The sequence below is a fragment of the Notamacropus eugenii genome, chromosome 3 (genome assembly GCF_028372415.1).
Source record: "Notamacropus eugenii isolate mMacEug1 chromosome 3, mMacEug1.pri_v2, whole genome shotgun sequence".
Lineage (NCBI taxonomy): Eukaryota > Metazoa > Chordata > Mammalia > Diprotodontia > Macropodidae > Notamacropus > Notamacropus eugenii.
In genome coordinates, this window is record NC_092874.1 from 111297775 (window position 1) to 111315195 (window position 17421).

The 17421-nt window shown below is 40.7% G+C and overlaps 1 protein-coding gene across 2 annotated transcripts in view; it reads left to right on the forward strand.

Moving 5' to 3' along the window:
• The window catches only part of CREB3L2 (cAMP responsive element binding protein 3 like 2), a 173728-nt gene extending 157287 nt beyond the window's left edge, over nt 1–16441 (forward strand). For both annotated transcript variants that reach the window (XM_072652614.1, XM_072652613.1), the window contains exons 9-12: nt 8481–8580; nt 8878–9004; nt 11203–11437; nt 13278–16441. In XM_072652614.1, the coding sequence (XP_072508715.1) occupies nt 8481–8580; nt 8878–9004; nt 11203–11437; nt 13278–13353 (538 nt within the window). In that variant the 3' untranslated portion in view covers nt 13354–16441. The remainder of the gene's footprint in view (nt 1–8480; nt 8581–8877; nt 9005–11202; nt 11438–13277) is intronic.
• Nucleotides 16442–17421: the final 980 nt, after the last annotated feature.

A 17421-nucleotide genomic window follows, 5' to 3' on the forward strand; every position in this document is an offset into this window, starting at 1 on the left:
TGGTAGCAATTGTAGTGGGAGACAGATTTCCACTCTTTTTTTTTTTTTATTTAACTTTTAACATTCATTTTCACAAAATTTTGGGTTCCAAATTTTCTCCCCTTTTGTCCCCTCCCCCCACCCCAAAACACCAAGCATTGTAATTGCCCCTATCACCAATCTGCCCTCTCTTCTATCATCCCTCCCTTCCCTTGACCCCATCCTCTCCTCTGTCCTGTAGGGCCAGATAACTTTCTATGCCCCTTTACCTGTATTTCTTATTTCCTAGTGGTAAGAACAGTACTCGATAGTTGTTCCTAAAACTTTGAGTTCCAACTTCTTTTCCTCTCTCCCTCCCCACCCCTTCCCTTTGGAAGGCAAGCAATTCAATATAGGCCAAATCTGTGTAGTTTTGCAAATGACTTCCATAATAGTCGTGTTGTATAAGACTAAGTATAATTCCCTCCATCCTATCCTGCCCTCCATTGCTTCTATTATCTTTTGATCCTGTCCCTCCCCAAGAGTGTTGACTTCAAATTGCTCCCTCCTCCCCATGCCCTCCCTTCCATCATCCCCCCCCCCCCCCCCCCCCCCCCCGCTTATCCCCTTATCCCCCACTTTCCTGTATTGTAAGATAGGTTTTCATACCAAAATGAGTGTGCATTTTATTCCTTCCTTTAGTGGAATGTGATGAGAGTAAACTTCATGTTTTTCTCTCACCTCCCTTCTTTTCCCCTCCACTAAAAAGTCTTTTGCTTGCCTCTTTTATGAGAGATAATTTGCCCCATTCCATTTCTCCCTTTCTCCTCCCAATATATTTCTCTCTCACTGCTTGATTTCATTTTTTTAAGATATGATCCCATCCTCTTCAATTCACTCTGTGCATTCTGTCTCTATGTGTGTGTGCGTGTGCGTGTGCATGTGTGTGTGTGTAATCCCACCCAGTACCCAGATACTGAATAGTTTCAAGAGTTAGAAATATTGTCTTTCCATGTAGGAATGTAAACAGTTCAACTTTTATAAGTCCCTTAAGACTTCTCTTTGCTGTTTACCTTTTCATGCTTCTCTTCATTCTTGTGTTTGAAAGTCAAATTTTCTTTTCAGCTCTGGTCTTTTCATCAAGAATGCTTGAAAGTCCTCTAGATTTCCACTCTTAATGTAAGGAAAACTTTCTAACAATTAGAGCATTCAAATATTAGAAGAGCTAGGGAGATAGAGTTCCTCATTACTAGATAGGGAAGTAGAAACTGGATGATCACTAGTTGGGGATGTTGCAGAGGAGATTTCTGCTTAGGGGCTAGGGGATGACAGACTAGATAGGTAGCTTTGGGGAGACCATTACAAGTCATCATTTATCAAATGAGTTTCCTCGGATGGAGTGAATACTGCCCATTGAAAGGATTTAGTTGGAGTGAGAATTCTCTGTAAAATGCTATGTTTAATGGAGCCTTAGAGAACACTCTGATAGTGATAGAGATTGGATCTGTGATTAGTATAGGAAAGTCTTTGTTGGGGAAATTCTATCTACCAGTGCACCTGTTGGTGGTGCTGATAATCTCTGAGACTTTTCTAGAGCACTGAGAGACCAAGTGATTTGCTCAGAGGCAGTATGAGTTGGAGGCAGGAGGCTTGAACCCAGGTCTTCCTGGCTATGAGACTAACTTTCCACCATGCCATTCTGCTTCTCCTAACTCTTGAGATCATGGATCTTTGATAATAGTGAATGATTAGAGCTTCTAATTTGCAGTTGGAAGGTTCCTGGTATAGTTTCCCCTTAGTGACTTAAGGGTTTGGTTTTCATAGAATCTAGAGAATTTTGGAGTTGACAGAGACCTTGTAGCCCCTCTAGTCTAGCCTATTCTGTAACAAAAACCCCTTGTATGATATACCTGACAAATGGTCATCCATTTCTTTATTTGAAAACCTCGAGTGGGGAGGAACCCATCACCTTTTAAGGTACCATACTGCACTTTTATTTAGCTGTGATTGTTAGGGAATTTTTCCTTAAATAAAGCTAAATTCTGCCTCTTTGCAGGCTCTATCCTCTGGGGTCAAATGGAACAAATAGAATCCCTCTTTCACATGATAACATTTTAAACATTTGAAGTGAGCTCTTGGGATTGCCCCTCACACCCCTGTACCCTCCCCCAAGTCTTCTGTTCTGCAGGGTAAACATTTCTAGTTCCTTCATTGAATCCTTAGCAATTCTCTATGGATTAATGTCAGGTCAAAACATTAGCCATCCTGTTCTCTTCTGCAAGCACCAACCCTTACTACCCTTCTCTTTTTCCTTTGACCTTTTCTGGATGATGCTTTACATGAAGGCACCTATGAATCTACTGTCTTAAGGACAAGCTGCTGCCTCCTTGGATGGTCCATTTCTCATCTGGAAGAACCTCTATTTGTTAGTTAGCTCCAGCTGTTCAGCAGTCCTTTTTCTTCCCTTTCTCCCCTTTGTCACTTTCTTCCACCGTCTCACGTCCTGACTTCTCTTTTCAGATCCTTATTCTTTGTGTTTACACTGAAACCTTTGTTCTATGATTTTTTTTTCTCATAAAGAAACATTCCTGGAAAATAGAGGTGTGTTCTTTGAGTCCCTTTGTTTTCTCTTTGTTGTCTGGACTACTCCTTGAGCATAGATGATGTTTGCTGAGCTATGGAAAAGAAGCAAACATCACATATACTGCTGAGGGGCACTGCAAAAATTCTTCCTACTTCATGTACTTTCTGGAATCAGGTTCCTCAGTCCTTTGCTCTTCTTTCTAGTAGCTTTTGGGACAAACTTTCTTGGAGTCCTTTGGTAGCCACACCAACTTCCTTTCCCTTAACTTCGCCAACTTCTTTCACTTTGCTATCCTTCAGCTCAATCCTCTGTCTTCCTTTTCCTTCTCTTCACATGTCTTTCTTTTTATTTTTCTTGAGTCCTCCCAAATTTCCTTTTCCCAAACTCAGTGTCTCTTGGGGCCTCAAATTAAATAAATAACCGTGTTTATTGTCTTTGATAAATAAAGATCGCTGATATAGAAAAGAAGTAGCCATGGCCCAATGTTCACAGTGATTTCTCAAACTATAGACAGGAAAAACATATCAAGTTCTGTACTGTGTCTTTTATTATAGGATTAAATCTCACAACTTAGTCTAATTTTGAATGTTTTACTAAATCTCTGTCAAAGCATCTCCCAAGATATTGGATAATACTTTATTTTGAGCCAGAACATTCATTTTTTTTCCCACAGAGTGCTGGACATACCTCCTTAATAGTGAGAAATCTGTTGGAAAAAAAAAATGTGTGCTGGGATTGTTCAGAGGGTGTTCTTTATGCTAAAATAAGACCATGCTCCTGGAAGTCCATGAATTTATTAAAACTTAATTAGTAATGATTGCTGATTATTAACAATACTATAATAAAGAAGAATATTGCACTTTAAATGCACCATTGGGTTTACCATACAATTGGCTTTTAATCCCTTTACTTTTAAAAATAATTTTGTTCCTTTCATCAGATGGCTTCCAGGCAGGTTGATGTCATGAATCTCTTAGCTTCACAGTATAAGTCTGCCCTAGCTGTATCACCAAAACAATCATATCATCCCACACCTACTTAAGGTATGTGGTCAGCAATTCTCCCTTAATGGATGGGAAGTTTTTTAAATGGCCAGACATTCAATTCAATTCAGCAAACATTTATTAATCACTACCCTCTACAAATAATAGCTGATTGTTCCATTAAGATAGAATAGGAATTTGGTCCTAGATAGGATCCCTGAAATGTATAATTGATAAAGGAAGTGGACTAATCATTTAGCAAAAGTAAGAGTTGGACACCATTGAGTTCCATTTCTAAAGACCTAAAGGGAGATCTCCAACCTGTGGCATAGGTCTTTTGTAATGGATTTTGGGGTGCTTTGAGAGGAAGATAGGCATGGGTTGCAACTTTTGCAGGACTGGAAGAGATACCGCATTGATTAGGTTTGGGGTACATTGAAATATCGAAGCATAAATATGATTTCTACCATCCTATGTCTTGAGCATCCTTTGAGGTTGCCTGACATATTAGTTCTCCCATGGTGTTTCTTATTAACATGAATATGAGTAAATGAGTAATTTACGGGTGGTAAATAGTACTCGCAGTAGAGATGGTGAAACTGTGATGGCATTTAGTCCTCCGAAGATATTGTGATTTCATTAGTTTGTGTATTTCTTTCTTTTACCAATGTAGATTACAACCCTTCCATGACTTAATAAATGGCTTCATGAGTTGCTAGGGTAAAAAAAAAGTCATCATTTGCAGGACAATCTTCAGGTGACAAGCCTCTTTGAAGTTAGCTAAGAAAATCCTTATAGTGGAGACTCAATTTGATCACTGAACTCCTACTAAAAACCTTTCTAGATAGGCCTTGGCAGAGCTTGTCCTCTGATGCCATACTGGATTATGTTTTTGTTTTAATTTATTTTTGTCTGGGCCTGTAGGTGACTCTGGATGAAAACTCCCTTTACCATTGCAGATTAACAATTTGTCTATAACTTAGAGTCTTAGGGGGCAGCTAGGTGGTTCAGTGGATAGAGTGCCAGGCCTGGAGTAAGGAAGACACCTCTTTCTGAGTTCAAATCTGGCCTCAAGACACTTACTAGCTGTGTGACCCTGGGCAACTCACTGAACCCTGTTTGCCTCAGTTTCCTCATCTGTAAAATAAACTGGCGAAGGAAATGCCAAACCACTCCAGTGGCTTTGCCAAGAAAGCCCTAAATGGGGTCAGAAAGAGTTGAACATGACTGAACAATCTACAGTCTTAGAGGGTTTGTTGTTGTCATTCGGCCTTCATTATGAAAGAGGACTGTGACATCTGGTAGGTAGTGCCATGACATGCAAGTGAATTGGATTTTAGTGAAGGAGCACTGTGCAAAGTCACTGGCCCCTCTTTCTCCTCCAGAGCCATCTGGGTCCAGTGGCAAGATACAGATCAGGACGACTGGAGATGGCTCCAGATGCAGTGGGAGACCTTTGCCAGGTCTCAGTTTGACCTGTTGAGACACTGTTAGAACATTAAAAGATTAAATGATTTGTGTTTGGTCAATCATGGCTAGTTTGTGTCACAAGCAGGACTTGAACTGAAATCTTCTAGTCTCCTAAATGGTTCTCATTCTTCTATGCCATGATACTTCTAGGCTTGCAGGGCCCAAGATCAGTTCTATTATAAGAGATCAATCTAGGATTTTAGTGGAGGATTTGGGTTATCATCAGTGGGATATTATCAGCTAATGTTTAGGTGGTCATTCTTACACTGGTGGATTCAAGTTGATTGAGTGCACCATGCTGATGATGAAATTTCTGGTTCTCATATGGACTCCTTAACCTGGCTCATACCCTTAGTGACATGTAGGTACCTCAGTAACATGGTCACAAGGGCTGGTGGGGTAAGGGTGAGTCATCTGCACTTCTAGAAGAACAACTTAAAGTGCATTTCCTACTGAGGATGGATTAACAAGGTTACCATGCATAGGAAACTTCCATTAGGTTATTGTTCATGTCAGTTCTCTTTATAGCTTTATTATTTAATGTTAAGGTTATCATATTATTGTCAATATTTTGGTTATGTAATTGGATTTAGGGGAATTTATGGTTAACATTTGCATTATTTAGGATTGATTTAGATCATAGACCATGGAACCATAGAATTGACAGGAACCAGAAACATCATCTAGTTCAATTCCCTCATTCCTCAGGTGAGAGCAAACTGAGCCTCTGCCAGTGCTGCTGAGTCCTATTCCAGATCATGGAGAAAGCTTTTGTTTATTCTCATTTCAAAGTATGCATTTCATGGCTCTGAAACACTATGGGGCAAGGGTTCTTAATCTTTTTTAGAGTCATGAACTCCTTTGGTAGTCTGGTGAAGGTTATGGAACTCTTCTCAGGAGATTTTTAAGTAAGTAGCATTATAAAGGAAAACAATTATATTGAAATATATTTATGAAAATATTTTGAAAACAAGTTTGTGAGACCCAAGTTAAGAACTTCTATTAGAGGAGTTTCTAAAACCAGTTAATATTTTGAGAGTCTTTGGTCAAGCCTTATGATTTCAGTGTAGGAATTTCCCACCATCTCTGCAGATCAGCAACTCCTCTGTGACTCAAAGTTTCTAAACAATTCCCTGGAACTGAGAGGTTAAGTCCAAGGTCACAAAGAGAGTATTTGTTAGAGGTGAGGCTTAGCATCAGGTCTTTGTCATCTACTGTTCCACGCTACCTCGTGTTTCCAAGGTATGTTGTAAAGATGAATTACTTCGTGTTTGAGTGAATTGTGTGTGTTCCTGCTATTTTCAGCTGTGCTGAGGGGCAGGGTCCTCAGACTTTTATTTCCACTGGCCATTGAGTTCAACAACATCATCACAGACAGGGACAAACAGCACATTCTAAGACAAGGTACTCCTCAATATAGACAGAGGAAAGAGTGCCAGATTCAGAGTCAGGGAGCCCCCTTGCAAATTTGAGCCCTGCTGCCTACAATCTCTATAAACTTGGAGAAATCATTTAGCTTCCTCTGGAGTCTCGGTTCCTTGTTTGTAAAGTGATGGGGCTGGAGTAGATGGCCTCTGAGGTCTCTTCTAGCCACAAATTGATGATCCTGTGATTCTCCCTTTTATCTGAAATGAAACTTCCTTTGTGAATTTAGAGCCGAATTAGAAGTTTCTAGAAGACAAAAACCTGTATCTTTGGGTTCAGGGTACAGTTATCTTTATGCTTTGAAAAGTGCTGCGAACCAATAAATAATGATGGATACTGACCTCAGAAATGACGCTGATGCTTGATTTCTTGAGAAGCCCCTCTTTCATTCATTTGCCCATTTCTTAGAAAGAAAAGAGTGAATGATCTCTGTAATGCTGTACCATGTCTGCCTTTCATCAGATTCATTACTGAGTCAGGCTGGAGACTTTCTCCCAAGTGATTTCCCTTCCCTTCAGAAAATGCGTAACATCATCCCATATATCATCATTATCCAAAAATAGTGATTTTGATTCCTGCCTCACTAATGTGACGGACTACTAGGCATGTCTTAGGCACTGTATGTCTGCTTCTCTGTTCTGTGCTTTGCAGGTAGGATGGAACATTAAAGATACATGCTAGAATGCTTTATGGGAGGGACCTTACTTAATTCAGTTTAATGAATATTTCTTAAATAATTACCGTGTGAAAAATACTATGCTACCCCAAAGTTCACTTTTTTGTTCTCAAAAGGTGGTGGAGATAGGTAGCTTAAAGACAGGCAAGCAAGGCCACAGTTTCTACAGTCCTCCTTTTAATGTTTGACTTTTAACCCAGTTTTAGTAACTGGCAACATTCAAAATTGCATCTGAAATGTTAGATTGAAAGTCCTGTGTGGAGCCTGTGTGATGGATTAACTTTTACACAAAATCTTTTCTTTTTAATAGCTCTTTTATTCAGAACAACATCTTGGTCCATGGGCTGATTCAGTAAGATAACATTGATGAGGGAAGCAGAAAGATGATGAATATATTCCCAGTTGTTCACTGAGCTCTCTTGGGGCAGGCTTTAGAATTGTCTAGCAATAGAATAGTTTCATTATCCTCTGGTAAGCCTCTGGGTCTAAAATAACCTTTTTCTACAGGTACAAAAAGATGATCGAATCAGTTACTGTAGAGATACCTTATGCCTTCCAAGGTGCAAGTAATACTGAGGTGCTGTTGCCCAGCATACCCCTAGGTACATGAAGAATGTTAAGATGTAGGAAGCTGTCTTTGTTCAACATCGATGGCTCTTCTTTGCAGTCAGTGTCTTTCGCTTACTACCAATATTCATGGCCACTATTGATCTTCCTTTTTCTATGAAAAGACTGGCTTTTTTTAAAAAATAGGTATTGCTCCTCAGTTGTAGTCTCTTTCTGTGTGGTGACTAGTCCCAACTGATATCTTCTCTGGATTATCTTGTTTTTTGCCAGTTTCCATGTGCCTAGGCATGTCTCTTATCTCAAAAAGGGGGGCTGTTACAGAAGACTGTCTGGGAAGCTGAAGTTTGCTAGACCCTTATTATGTTACACAATTGCCTAGTGTTGTAGTTATTGGCATATTTTTCTTATCTCACTTGCAAAATTATGAGCTCTTGCCTGACAGGAGCTAGGTCTTCATCCACATTCTCAGTACTCAATATACACCAATATCTATATATCTCTCTCTATATATGTATATATAGAGATATATATATGTACACACACACATATACATATACATATACATATACACACACAATATAACTAATGATCAATAATGGTGACAGCTGCGCTTGAAGGCATTAGCTCTTATATATCTTACTTTTTAGGAAAGAAGTTTGTTTCGATGTTTTCTTTGCCAGAATCACTGTGTACTTTTTGTTAAAAACCAGACACAAAACTGTAGGGAACAATTGTTTCCCGAAGCACAGCAGGGAGGGAGCCTGCTTGTCTCTGAGATCCCTTTCATGGTTGGTTTTTTCACATGTCACCCCTGCAGAACTCTCCTGCAACAGCTCCAGAGGCTCCAGTCTATGGTTGTGGGCAAGGTTTCCCGTTCCTGTAAAGCAGCCAGCACTCAGACGGGTACTTGTCTCATGGTGAGTCCCAAGGGGTGGAGGCTTTAAAATAAATAAAGTCATAGAAACTGTCCTCATCTAATTCTTACTGTCTTTATTTCCTCCAAGTGCTGTGCCTCAATGCTAAGGGGATAGAGAAGTGGGAAAGCCATCCTCGAGCTTGTCACTGTTTCTGTGTATTTAATTGCCTGATCTTTGACCTTGAGTCTTGTTAGCATGAGAAGAGGAGTTTCTCTTGTTTCCTCCTGCAAGCAGAAAATTTTCTCTGTGTGGTTTCCCCTGTAATGACAAACTCTCAATGTTTTCTTTCTCATGCAGGTGGTTGTGCTATGTTTTGCTGTTGTGTTTGGCAGCTTCTCCCAGAGCTATGGGCCCTATCCCTCTGCTACCAAGATGGTGCTTCCAAGCCAGCATTCTACTCCAGAGTCATATACAGCCTCTGTTGGTAAGGGAATGAATTCTACCAGTACCTATCAGTTATCTTTCCTCCCCTTCTCTCTTCTTCTGTCCTATTTTCCTTCTTTCCTTTTCTATTTTTCGTTCCACTTTCTATTTTTCTTTTCCTTTTCTTCTGAGAGGACATCCTTTGATAAATCCTTAACTCTTCTTTCTAACCTATGATATGAATTTTCTGGCCCTGTGGGGACTTTGCTCTTCTTAACATTTGGAGGAGGAATCTCCATATGGAAGGGTCCTGAAGTTAATAGGGTGTTTTTTTTCCCTCCCGAGAAAGAGATTCTTAAAATTTTCAGTATAACAACACCTGGAGTGCTCTCATGACTCATGGTAGGATGCTGAGGCTACAAAGATACTAGGGACTAGGTACCAGGTAGAGAAGTTATTTGTGGTGAGAAGAGAGAAAGAACAGTAGCACAGGATTATAGGTAAAGTGAAGAATCATAATTAGATAAGGGAATCTCCTCAGTGAAGATCAATGATGTAATGTGGTAGAACCAACAAGCTTGTTGGAGGATGAGGTCTTCTGTTGAGTGGGAAAATTATTAGTGTCTGTTTTGGGTACCTAGTCATGGACCAAGTAAAAGGGGAAAGTGAGACTGGTGACCTTACACAGCCCTACCTCACCCAAAGCAAAGTCAAGTGCAAGTCATGTCATCATTTCTCTGATGTCATGGTCTTCTTCAAAAACAAAGGACAAACACAGACACAGACCTAACTCAGTCCATCATAAAGAGTGTTCACTTCTGTCCCTCCTGTTCCTACTTTCATATGACAGACCTTAAGGCACTTTACATTGAAAGGAAGAGAGTCCCAAAAGGAAGAATAGGTTTTTCCAAACTTTCCTTGTGCCTAATTCCTCAACTTTGGGACTGCATTTGCCTCTTCCAATACTCCCCAGGTGTTGCTCCAGAAACTGAATATGTACAACATTTTAAATTTAGAGAAGTGAAAAAGCAAAAATAAAACCAAACCTAATTTATTTTTTAAAACTTGGAACTTTAGGAATTTGCTAGTCTGACTATATAGTGAATACTAGAATGATCAGAATTTAAGAATACATTGGAAGACCAAGTTTCATTATTTGATGCAATGCATTTTTTTAATATATAAGGCAAAGAAAATAGAAATAGGAGGATGAAATCTTTTTATTTTGAAGTAAAATTATAATATTTTTGCATCAAGAAATGCCTAGTATTAAGTGTTGACACCTACTGGTAAAATGTGATATTCCAACCCCTCTATATTAGCCATCTAAATAGCCATAAAACAATAGAAAGAGAAAACCAAAATGCTCATAATTGCAGATGTGGAATTCAAGGAAGGGCTCTTGACTTCAGAGAAAGTGCTACTAAGTTCCAAAAGTGATCAAATGCATTTCAAACAAGAGTGATGCTCTTGTACCATAATGACAAGGAAGGAGCAGCAGCTTAGAAGCACATTTTAAGTGGGCTGTTGGGAAATTCCCACCACTTCTGCTTCTACCATTAACCACAGGGATGTAGCTGTAGATTGTAAAGGAAGTTAATGGGAAAAATTAGATGTACATTAGAGCAATACTGTTATTCAATTAAAAGTGATGGATGCTTGAACTATGGCTTATAGCCTTAGCTTGGAGATGACCATGGTAACTCTCATCATTTTTATACCCTATTTTCCTCTTTGAAGTATAGAATGGAGGTGCCCTGGTGCTCTCTGGTTTTGGGTTTCCCCAAATCCCTGACTGGTCACCACCATCTGCATATTGCTCTCCAGAGATAAAGATGAGGTGGAAACTGAGGAGGTGGAGGCATAATATCAAGGTTTTTGGGATGACAATTCCCTGTGTTGATATGCTTTTGTATTGTTCCTCTCAGTACAGTATCATTTTTAAATGTAGAAAGTGTGGAAATAATCATGGAAACCCAGCTTCAGTGCCTGTGCACTCTTACTCATTCTCTCTCTCTCTCTCTCTCTCTCTCTCTCTCTCTCTCTGTCTCTTTCTCTGTCTCTCTTCTCTCTGTCTGTCTCTCTGTCTCTCTCTGACATTTAGCAATTTAGGGTCTGTCTTGAGTAGCGGTAGATGTTATTTGAAAGAGGTGACAGTGTCCAGCCCCCAAAACACTTTACTGCTTGTGGAGACCTGCATTTTAAGACTGACCATAGTTATGATATACTTGATCATTTCTTGCCTTATTCTGTCTTTAGTGAGATCCAGGAGTCTGCTGATCTATGAAGAACCCCCTCCATTGGAGGAGTCTCAGAGCCTACTCTTTCCTGGGGATCGGGGGGACATTGAAGACAGAGAAAGAGGGTCCCCAATCCTTGGGATGCCCATGTTGGAGTCAAGACCCAGGGCTGAGGAGGCTGATGTTGCTCAGTTCAGGATATCAAATGAGACAAGGTTAGAGAAGGCAGTGCTATTGGAAATTGGACAGCACAGGTGAGTGGAATGGAAACCATGGTTATTTTCCTCTGCTTTGCGATTTGTAAGACCACATATTGGAACCTAGCTGGAGACATAGTTTTGTGACTTCTGATGACCATGTGAGCTTAGTCTAGTGACTAGACTAGATTTCCCTTTCTAGCATCACTGAGTAGGAGTGGAGGCTAGTGATACTGGAAAAGGGGCTTATAGGGATCTCTGCTGCCTGCTAGCTGCTGTTCTGAGTTGGTAATCGAAGTGAGGACTTCAATAAGCTCTACACATTAGCAGCTACTTAAGTAACAGTGGGGAGCTGGAACATGGAGAACTCAGCTGCCCACATACCCAGCATAGGTCAACCTCCAGTTTAAGAAGTTTTAGGTACATGGTTTGTTTTTTTTTTAAACTTCAAGAGACTGACTTTTTTATATGACATTACGTTGGAATTTGGTTTGACCTAAACTGGAGTTTACCTTTTTGCTGTCTATGAAAAAAAGCAGATTGATGTTATGGATGCTGCTAATTTCATATGACCCATCTACTCATTAAAACAAATGTTCCAAGACCCTATACTTGCTGGTGGTTTTAAAAGCAATTAATATAAGTTACAATAACTAAAAAAAAGAAAGACTATATGGAAAACTTTCATTATTCTAGGCAAGGCACTGGGGCAGATATAGAGAAAATGAGGAATGAGAAAACAAAAGAGAGGGAGAAGAGAGAAGAAGAGAAAAGAAAAGAGAAGAGGGTAGGGGAGGAAAGAGAGGAAGGGGAAGAGAAATAGAGGGGAGAGAGAGAGAAACAGATAGACAATAGAGGGAGAGAAGAGAGAGAATATTTATACAGTGGGAGAAAAGCATTGGGCTTGGAGTCAACAAGAACTAGGCTCAAGTTAATGCTCTTTGACTATCTTACCCCACAGGGTTGTTGTGAGTAGGACAGTGGAAAGAGCCTTGGCTCTAGAGTCAGAGGAACTGAATTACGTTCAAATTCTCCCTTTGCCACCTATCACCCGTGTGACCCCAGGCACCATTGTCTTACTCTGTCTTAGCTAGTAATGAGAATTAGCTGCATACAGATTTGTAGGTTTCAAAGCACTTTTATAGGCACATTATTTGGTCCTCACAACAACCCTGGGGAGTGAGCAAGGCAGGACTTTTATTCCCATTTTACAGCTGAAAAAAATTGTAGCTGAGAGAGATTTAAGGACATACCTAAAGTCATATAGCTACTGTGGGGTTTGAGGCTTTTCCAGCTATTCACTAGTGTCCCATCCACCCACTTATACACTCCACTCCACTCAGCTCCCTCCATCTGTCTTCTTCCTCTCTTCTCCCCCTCCTTGCCTCCCCAAGATTTCTCTGAAAAATGATCTTCACTTAAGGGTTTGAATCCAGATTTATTTACTTGCATATCTGCCTCAGAAACTTACTAGTTGTGTAACTTTGGGCATTGGATGTTAGAGTTGACCACAGAGATGACCACAGTGGCCATATATAGTCTCACTCCTTCATTTTTACAGGTGAGGAAACAAACTCAAGGAAATTAAGTGGCCTAGGATGATAGGACTATTGATGTAGAGCTAAAATGAATCTTAGAGACTGGCTAGTCCCACCCTTTTATTTTACAGATGAGGAAATTAAGGCACAGAAGTTGAAACTAGCAAGTTTCTGAGGTAGTAATTTGAGCCAGTCTTCCTGACTCTAAGTCCAATACTCTGTCCATTATACCATGCTCCCTTGCCCGATAAGAGGAGAGATACCCAGTTTACTGACAAAAACTAGATGGTCCAACCTTGAGTAATAGAGGGCAGCTGTCCTTATTAAGTGACGACTCTTTTTTTTTTTCCCTTTTACAGGGTCAGCTCCAAACTGGAGGCAAATGAAACGCTCAAAGTCATCGAAATTGACCGAAGAGTCAACGCTACTTTTTAAGGAGCTTCCTTCTCTACTCTTGTCCCTCACGTCCTCCTTCACTCCCATTACCTTTCTCATTGAATAGGACCCACCCAACCTTAACCAAAGCACTGCAGAGCATCGGTTTGAGCTGAGAAGAGAGGCTGGGGCTTCAGCATGTATACTGAGGGATCTTGATCTCCTTCTCAAATGCCATTCCTTTTTTCCCCTCCTTGTGTTTCTTTTTCCCTCATTGCCCCAGAAAATTACTTTAGCATTAGGGTCAGGGAGTAGATCACAGGCCTCTTTGCAACAATTGTGCCAAGAAGTTTGTTCCCTGGCCCTCAGCATTGGCAAGACCAATGTGAGAGGAAGAGATGTGTCCTTTTAAGTAGGGTCCCCAGTCTCAGCAAAGAGAATCCCAGAAGTCTCTTTATGAGAAGTGGCTGACCACTACCCATCAGACTTGTCCAGGTGTTTAGCCTTGGGGTGGGAGGTCAAACTGAGGTCACCAGGGTGAAGTCTCAACTGTCAGGAAAACTTATGGACATTCATCTTTCCAACCTACTCCCCTTATGCTTTCACCATTTGGGTTTCCCATTACCACCATTCTCTTCTCAAGACTAGAGGTATAATACCTGAGGGAATGAGGCTTTCCTACTCCAGATCTCCTTGTCTATTCTTGTTGCTTGTAGTTTTTTCCTCCCCTTTTCCCATCCATCCATATGCCCAGAATTCTACCTCCCGAACTTCTCCTTGTTGTAAATAGTATTTATTAGCTTTCTGAGGCTTCCCTCTGGCAGCCAAACTGAAGAGATTAGATACCTCCCCCTCTTCTTAGCCAGAGGCTTGAATTGAGCTTTGGCATTGAGAGGGTGTGGGAGGCTCTGAATCCTGCCTCTTCCCCACCCTTCTTCCTACCCTCACTTTCCAGCCATAGTTTCACTTCCTATTTTCCTTTTATTTTATTTTTTAACCTTAAGCCTGTAAGAAAATTACAGGTCAATAGCAGCCGCTTCAGCATGTAACTTCCAGACACAGAACACCAAACTCTGTCTCTTTCTAGGCAGACTCATCTGGGCTCCTGTGACCTAGGAACATGGCTCCTTCCCTGTTTCTTGATGAGGGAAGTCTAAAGTCCTGTCTCTGGGACCAGGGACTCCTGATCATTGCCTCTCTGCCCTCTTTGCCTTTAACTTTTCTTAGCTTTCTGCTCCATTTATCCTACTTGTGCTACAAGGAATACTTTTCAGTTCCTTGAGTTGGTGGGGCAGATAACTTTGGCACCTATGCCTGTTTGTTTGTTTTTCTTGGGAGCCTTTGGCTACTGTGCCCCTACTCATCCAAAGAGACGTTACTTAATTGACCTTTGTGCCTTTATTTTTTTATGATTTAAAATTAACTTTTTATAAAAGAAAAAAGATTCTGCCCCTTCTCATATGAATAGGCAGTAGAAATTGCCTTGTTAATTGTACAATATAGCAAGCTCTCTTTTTTTCCTAGCTTGTAAAATATTTTTGTAGGAAAAATGTTTTCATTTCGTATTTACATCTATAACCTCTTTCTCTGCTTCTTTCATCCCATCTGTCCATTCTGTTATTGCATGCTACACCTTAAGAGGGATTCTCAGAATGATCCATGGGCCTCCAGTCCAATAACAGGTAACAGGATTTGGCATCATTAACATTCCCTGTCGTCTCTTGTAAATGGCTTCTTGCTGTGTCTGCTCTGGTCCATTTGGGGATCACAGGTGTTTTTCCTCTATCCCTACTCTATGGCATATGCCCTAAATTCCTGCTTTCTATTCTCATACCAGATTTTTGATCCTAGATCCTAGAATCATAGATTATTAGGCCAGAACAACAGGTCCTTAAAAACCATCTCCTGGGCCCTGGGTGGTACTGGTAGGAGTTTGGGGGAGAGCATTTGGGGAGGAGAGAAGAAAGACCATTTCTGATTTATCTCCTCTTTGATTCTAATTAAACACATGGAATTTCAGAGCTTGACAGTGATATTAGAAGTCATCTAACCCCCCCTAATTTTTACAGGTGAAGAAATTGAGGCAAAGTGAACTAACAGAGCCACACATGGCAGAGCTGGGTTTAGAACCTATGTTTCCTGCCTCCTAGTCTAACATTCACTATGGCATACTGCTCAGTTGGGTGATGGAGTTAAATAAGGTGAGGCTCAGGGGATTTTAAAAGAGAGATTCTCATTTTTGAAGGGATGAAGTGAGAGGACAACCCAGTGTAATGACCTTCATCATTCCTGCACCATCTTGGATGTCAATGATCACTAGTTGTGATGAATAGTGGAAGACTCATTGCTTTATGCAAAAAGAAGCAGATTTTCAGTGAAGATTGACTTTAAGGATTTCCCCTGTCCTGTGCTTTGACCCTACCCCACCCCACCTCATCTATTGACGGAAAAGCCAGAGAACAGTCTTGCCAGCAGTAAATTGTGCAGCATCGTTCTTGCCGATGGAAGGAACAAGCTTTAAGTCTTAATCTGCTTCTGAGTGCCTTTGAGTGGCCCGCTACCCAGTGGCATCTGGAAAAGAACCATGGGCTGTCAGGCTGAAGACTGATGTACAAGTCTAGGCTCTGTCACTTAGTAGATGTGTGATAATGGCAAGTTCCTTAATTTCTTTAAACCTCTGTTCCTCCTCATCTGTAAAATTCCTGTACTGCCTACCTCCCAGGGCTGTTGTGAGGATCAAATGAGATAATGTTATGTAAAGCTCTTTATAAATCCTTAAGTGTAATGTTGTAAATGTAAGCTATTATTATTGTTGTTTGTTGTTTGGTATTATTACTAAGTAGTTTAATAAGCATTCTCTAAAGGGCACCATGGGCTTCGTCACAGCAGATGCAGAGTGACCAGACTGAAGAATGAAGGTGGAGCAAAGTCCATCTGGTCCTTAGCTTCACCCAGTACCACCAGTGGGTTTGATTTATGTGAATTTCCTATAATGTGGTCCATGTCCAAGATGCCTGCTTTGCCCTGATGATTTCAGCAGTTCCCAAGGATTGGCAGGAGTTGGGGTCTAGGGAGCTTAAGTGTTGATGAATCAGGATATTAGAGGAGCCATAAAATAAATAAATAAACTATATTTGTGGAAATCAAACATATGTGCTAACTTCAATGATGTTTTCAACATGTAGATAAGTTTTGTTTTGTTTCTTTCCCCCAACCCGTTTGGCAACACCTGTGAGTGATAGGATGTCACACTGCAATTCTTTGGGCTGTTACGATTCAGTTCTTTTCTCATCGAAGCCTCCCTTCTGTCTGCCCTGTCCCCCCATTGTGCACCTCCCCCCCTCTTCCCCATGGCACTTCCACTCCCCATTTCTTCCACAGAGCTGGGGTGGTTTTGAGAAAAACCATACTCATTTCCCAGTAATCAGTCTCTTCAGAACACTCTTGCTTCTTATTGGGAAAGGGAAACTATAAATGAGAAGGAAGCATCAGTGTCATTTTAAAAGAGATTTTCACAGACCTTTTGGGCTCTTACTAACATCAGAAAACTGTTGCCTTTCCTTCTCACTCAGATCCCATCTAATACCAGAAATGTTGTGTGGGTTTGGTTTGTGTTGGCACTAGAAAGCTCCTCATTAATGCCAAGCATTTTCATTGGTAAGGGACTCAATTTTTCCTTTCAAAGTGAAAAATTATAGGTATCTTTGGCAGTCATATCTGAAGCTTTTCCCACTAGTTATGCATCCAGTATTCCCTTGTCACTCCTTCCCAACCCCCGCCCCATCCTAGTCTGTTTAGCTTGAATTCTGGTGGATGGTTGTGAATTAATCTTTTGTTCCTACAGAGTCCCTGCACTGAGGTTGTTTCATTCTGACCCTGCATTTTGCTACCCAAGTCTCTTTTTATTAGGATCCAACTGTTTTTCTACTTTGTCTCTGCCCTCCAATTTCCTTAGGCCAAACATCCAAGGATCAATTCAGACACCCAGCAGCAGCAATCTTTCTTGTACAGCAAAAGCCTGGTGAAATGAGTGTTTTACTATAAGTTATGGCACTGCTTATGGACAACGAGGTGGCACAGTGAATAGAGCACTGGGCTTGGAATCAGGAAGACTCATCTTCATAAGTT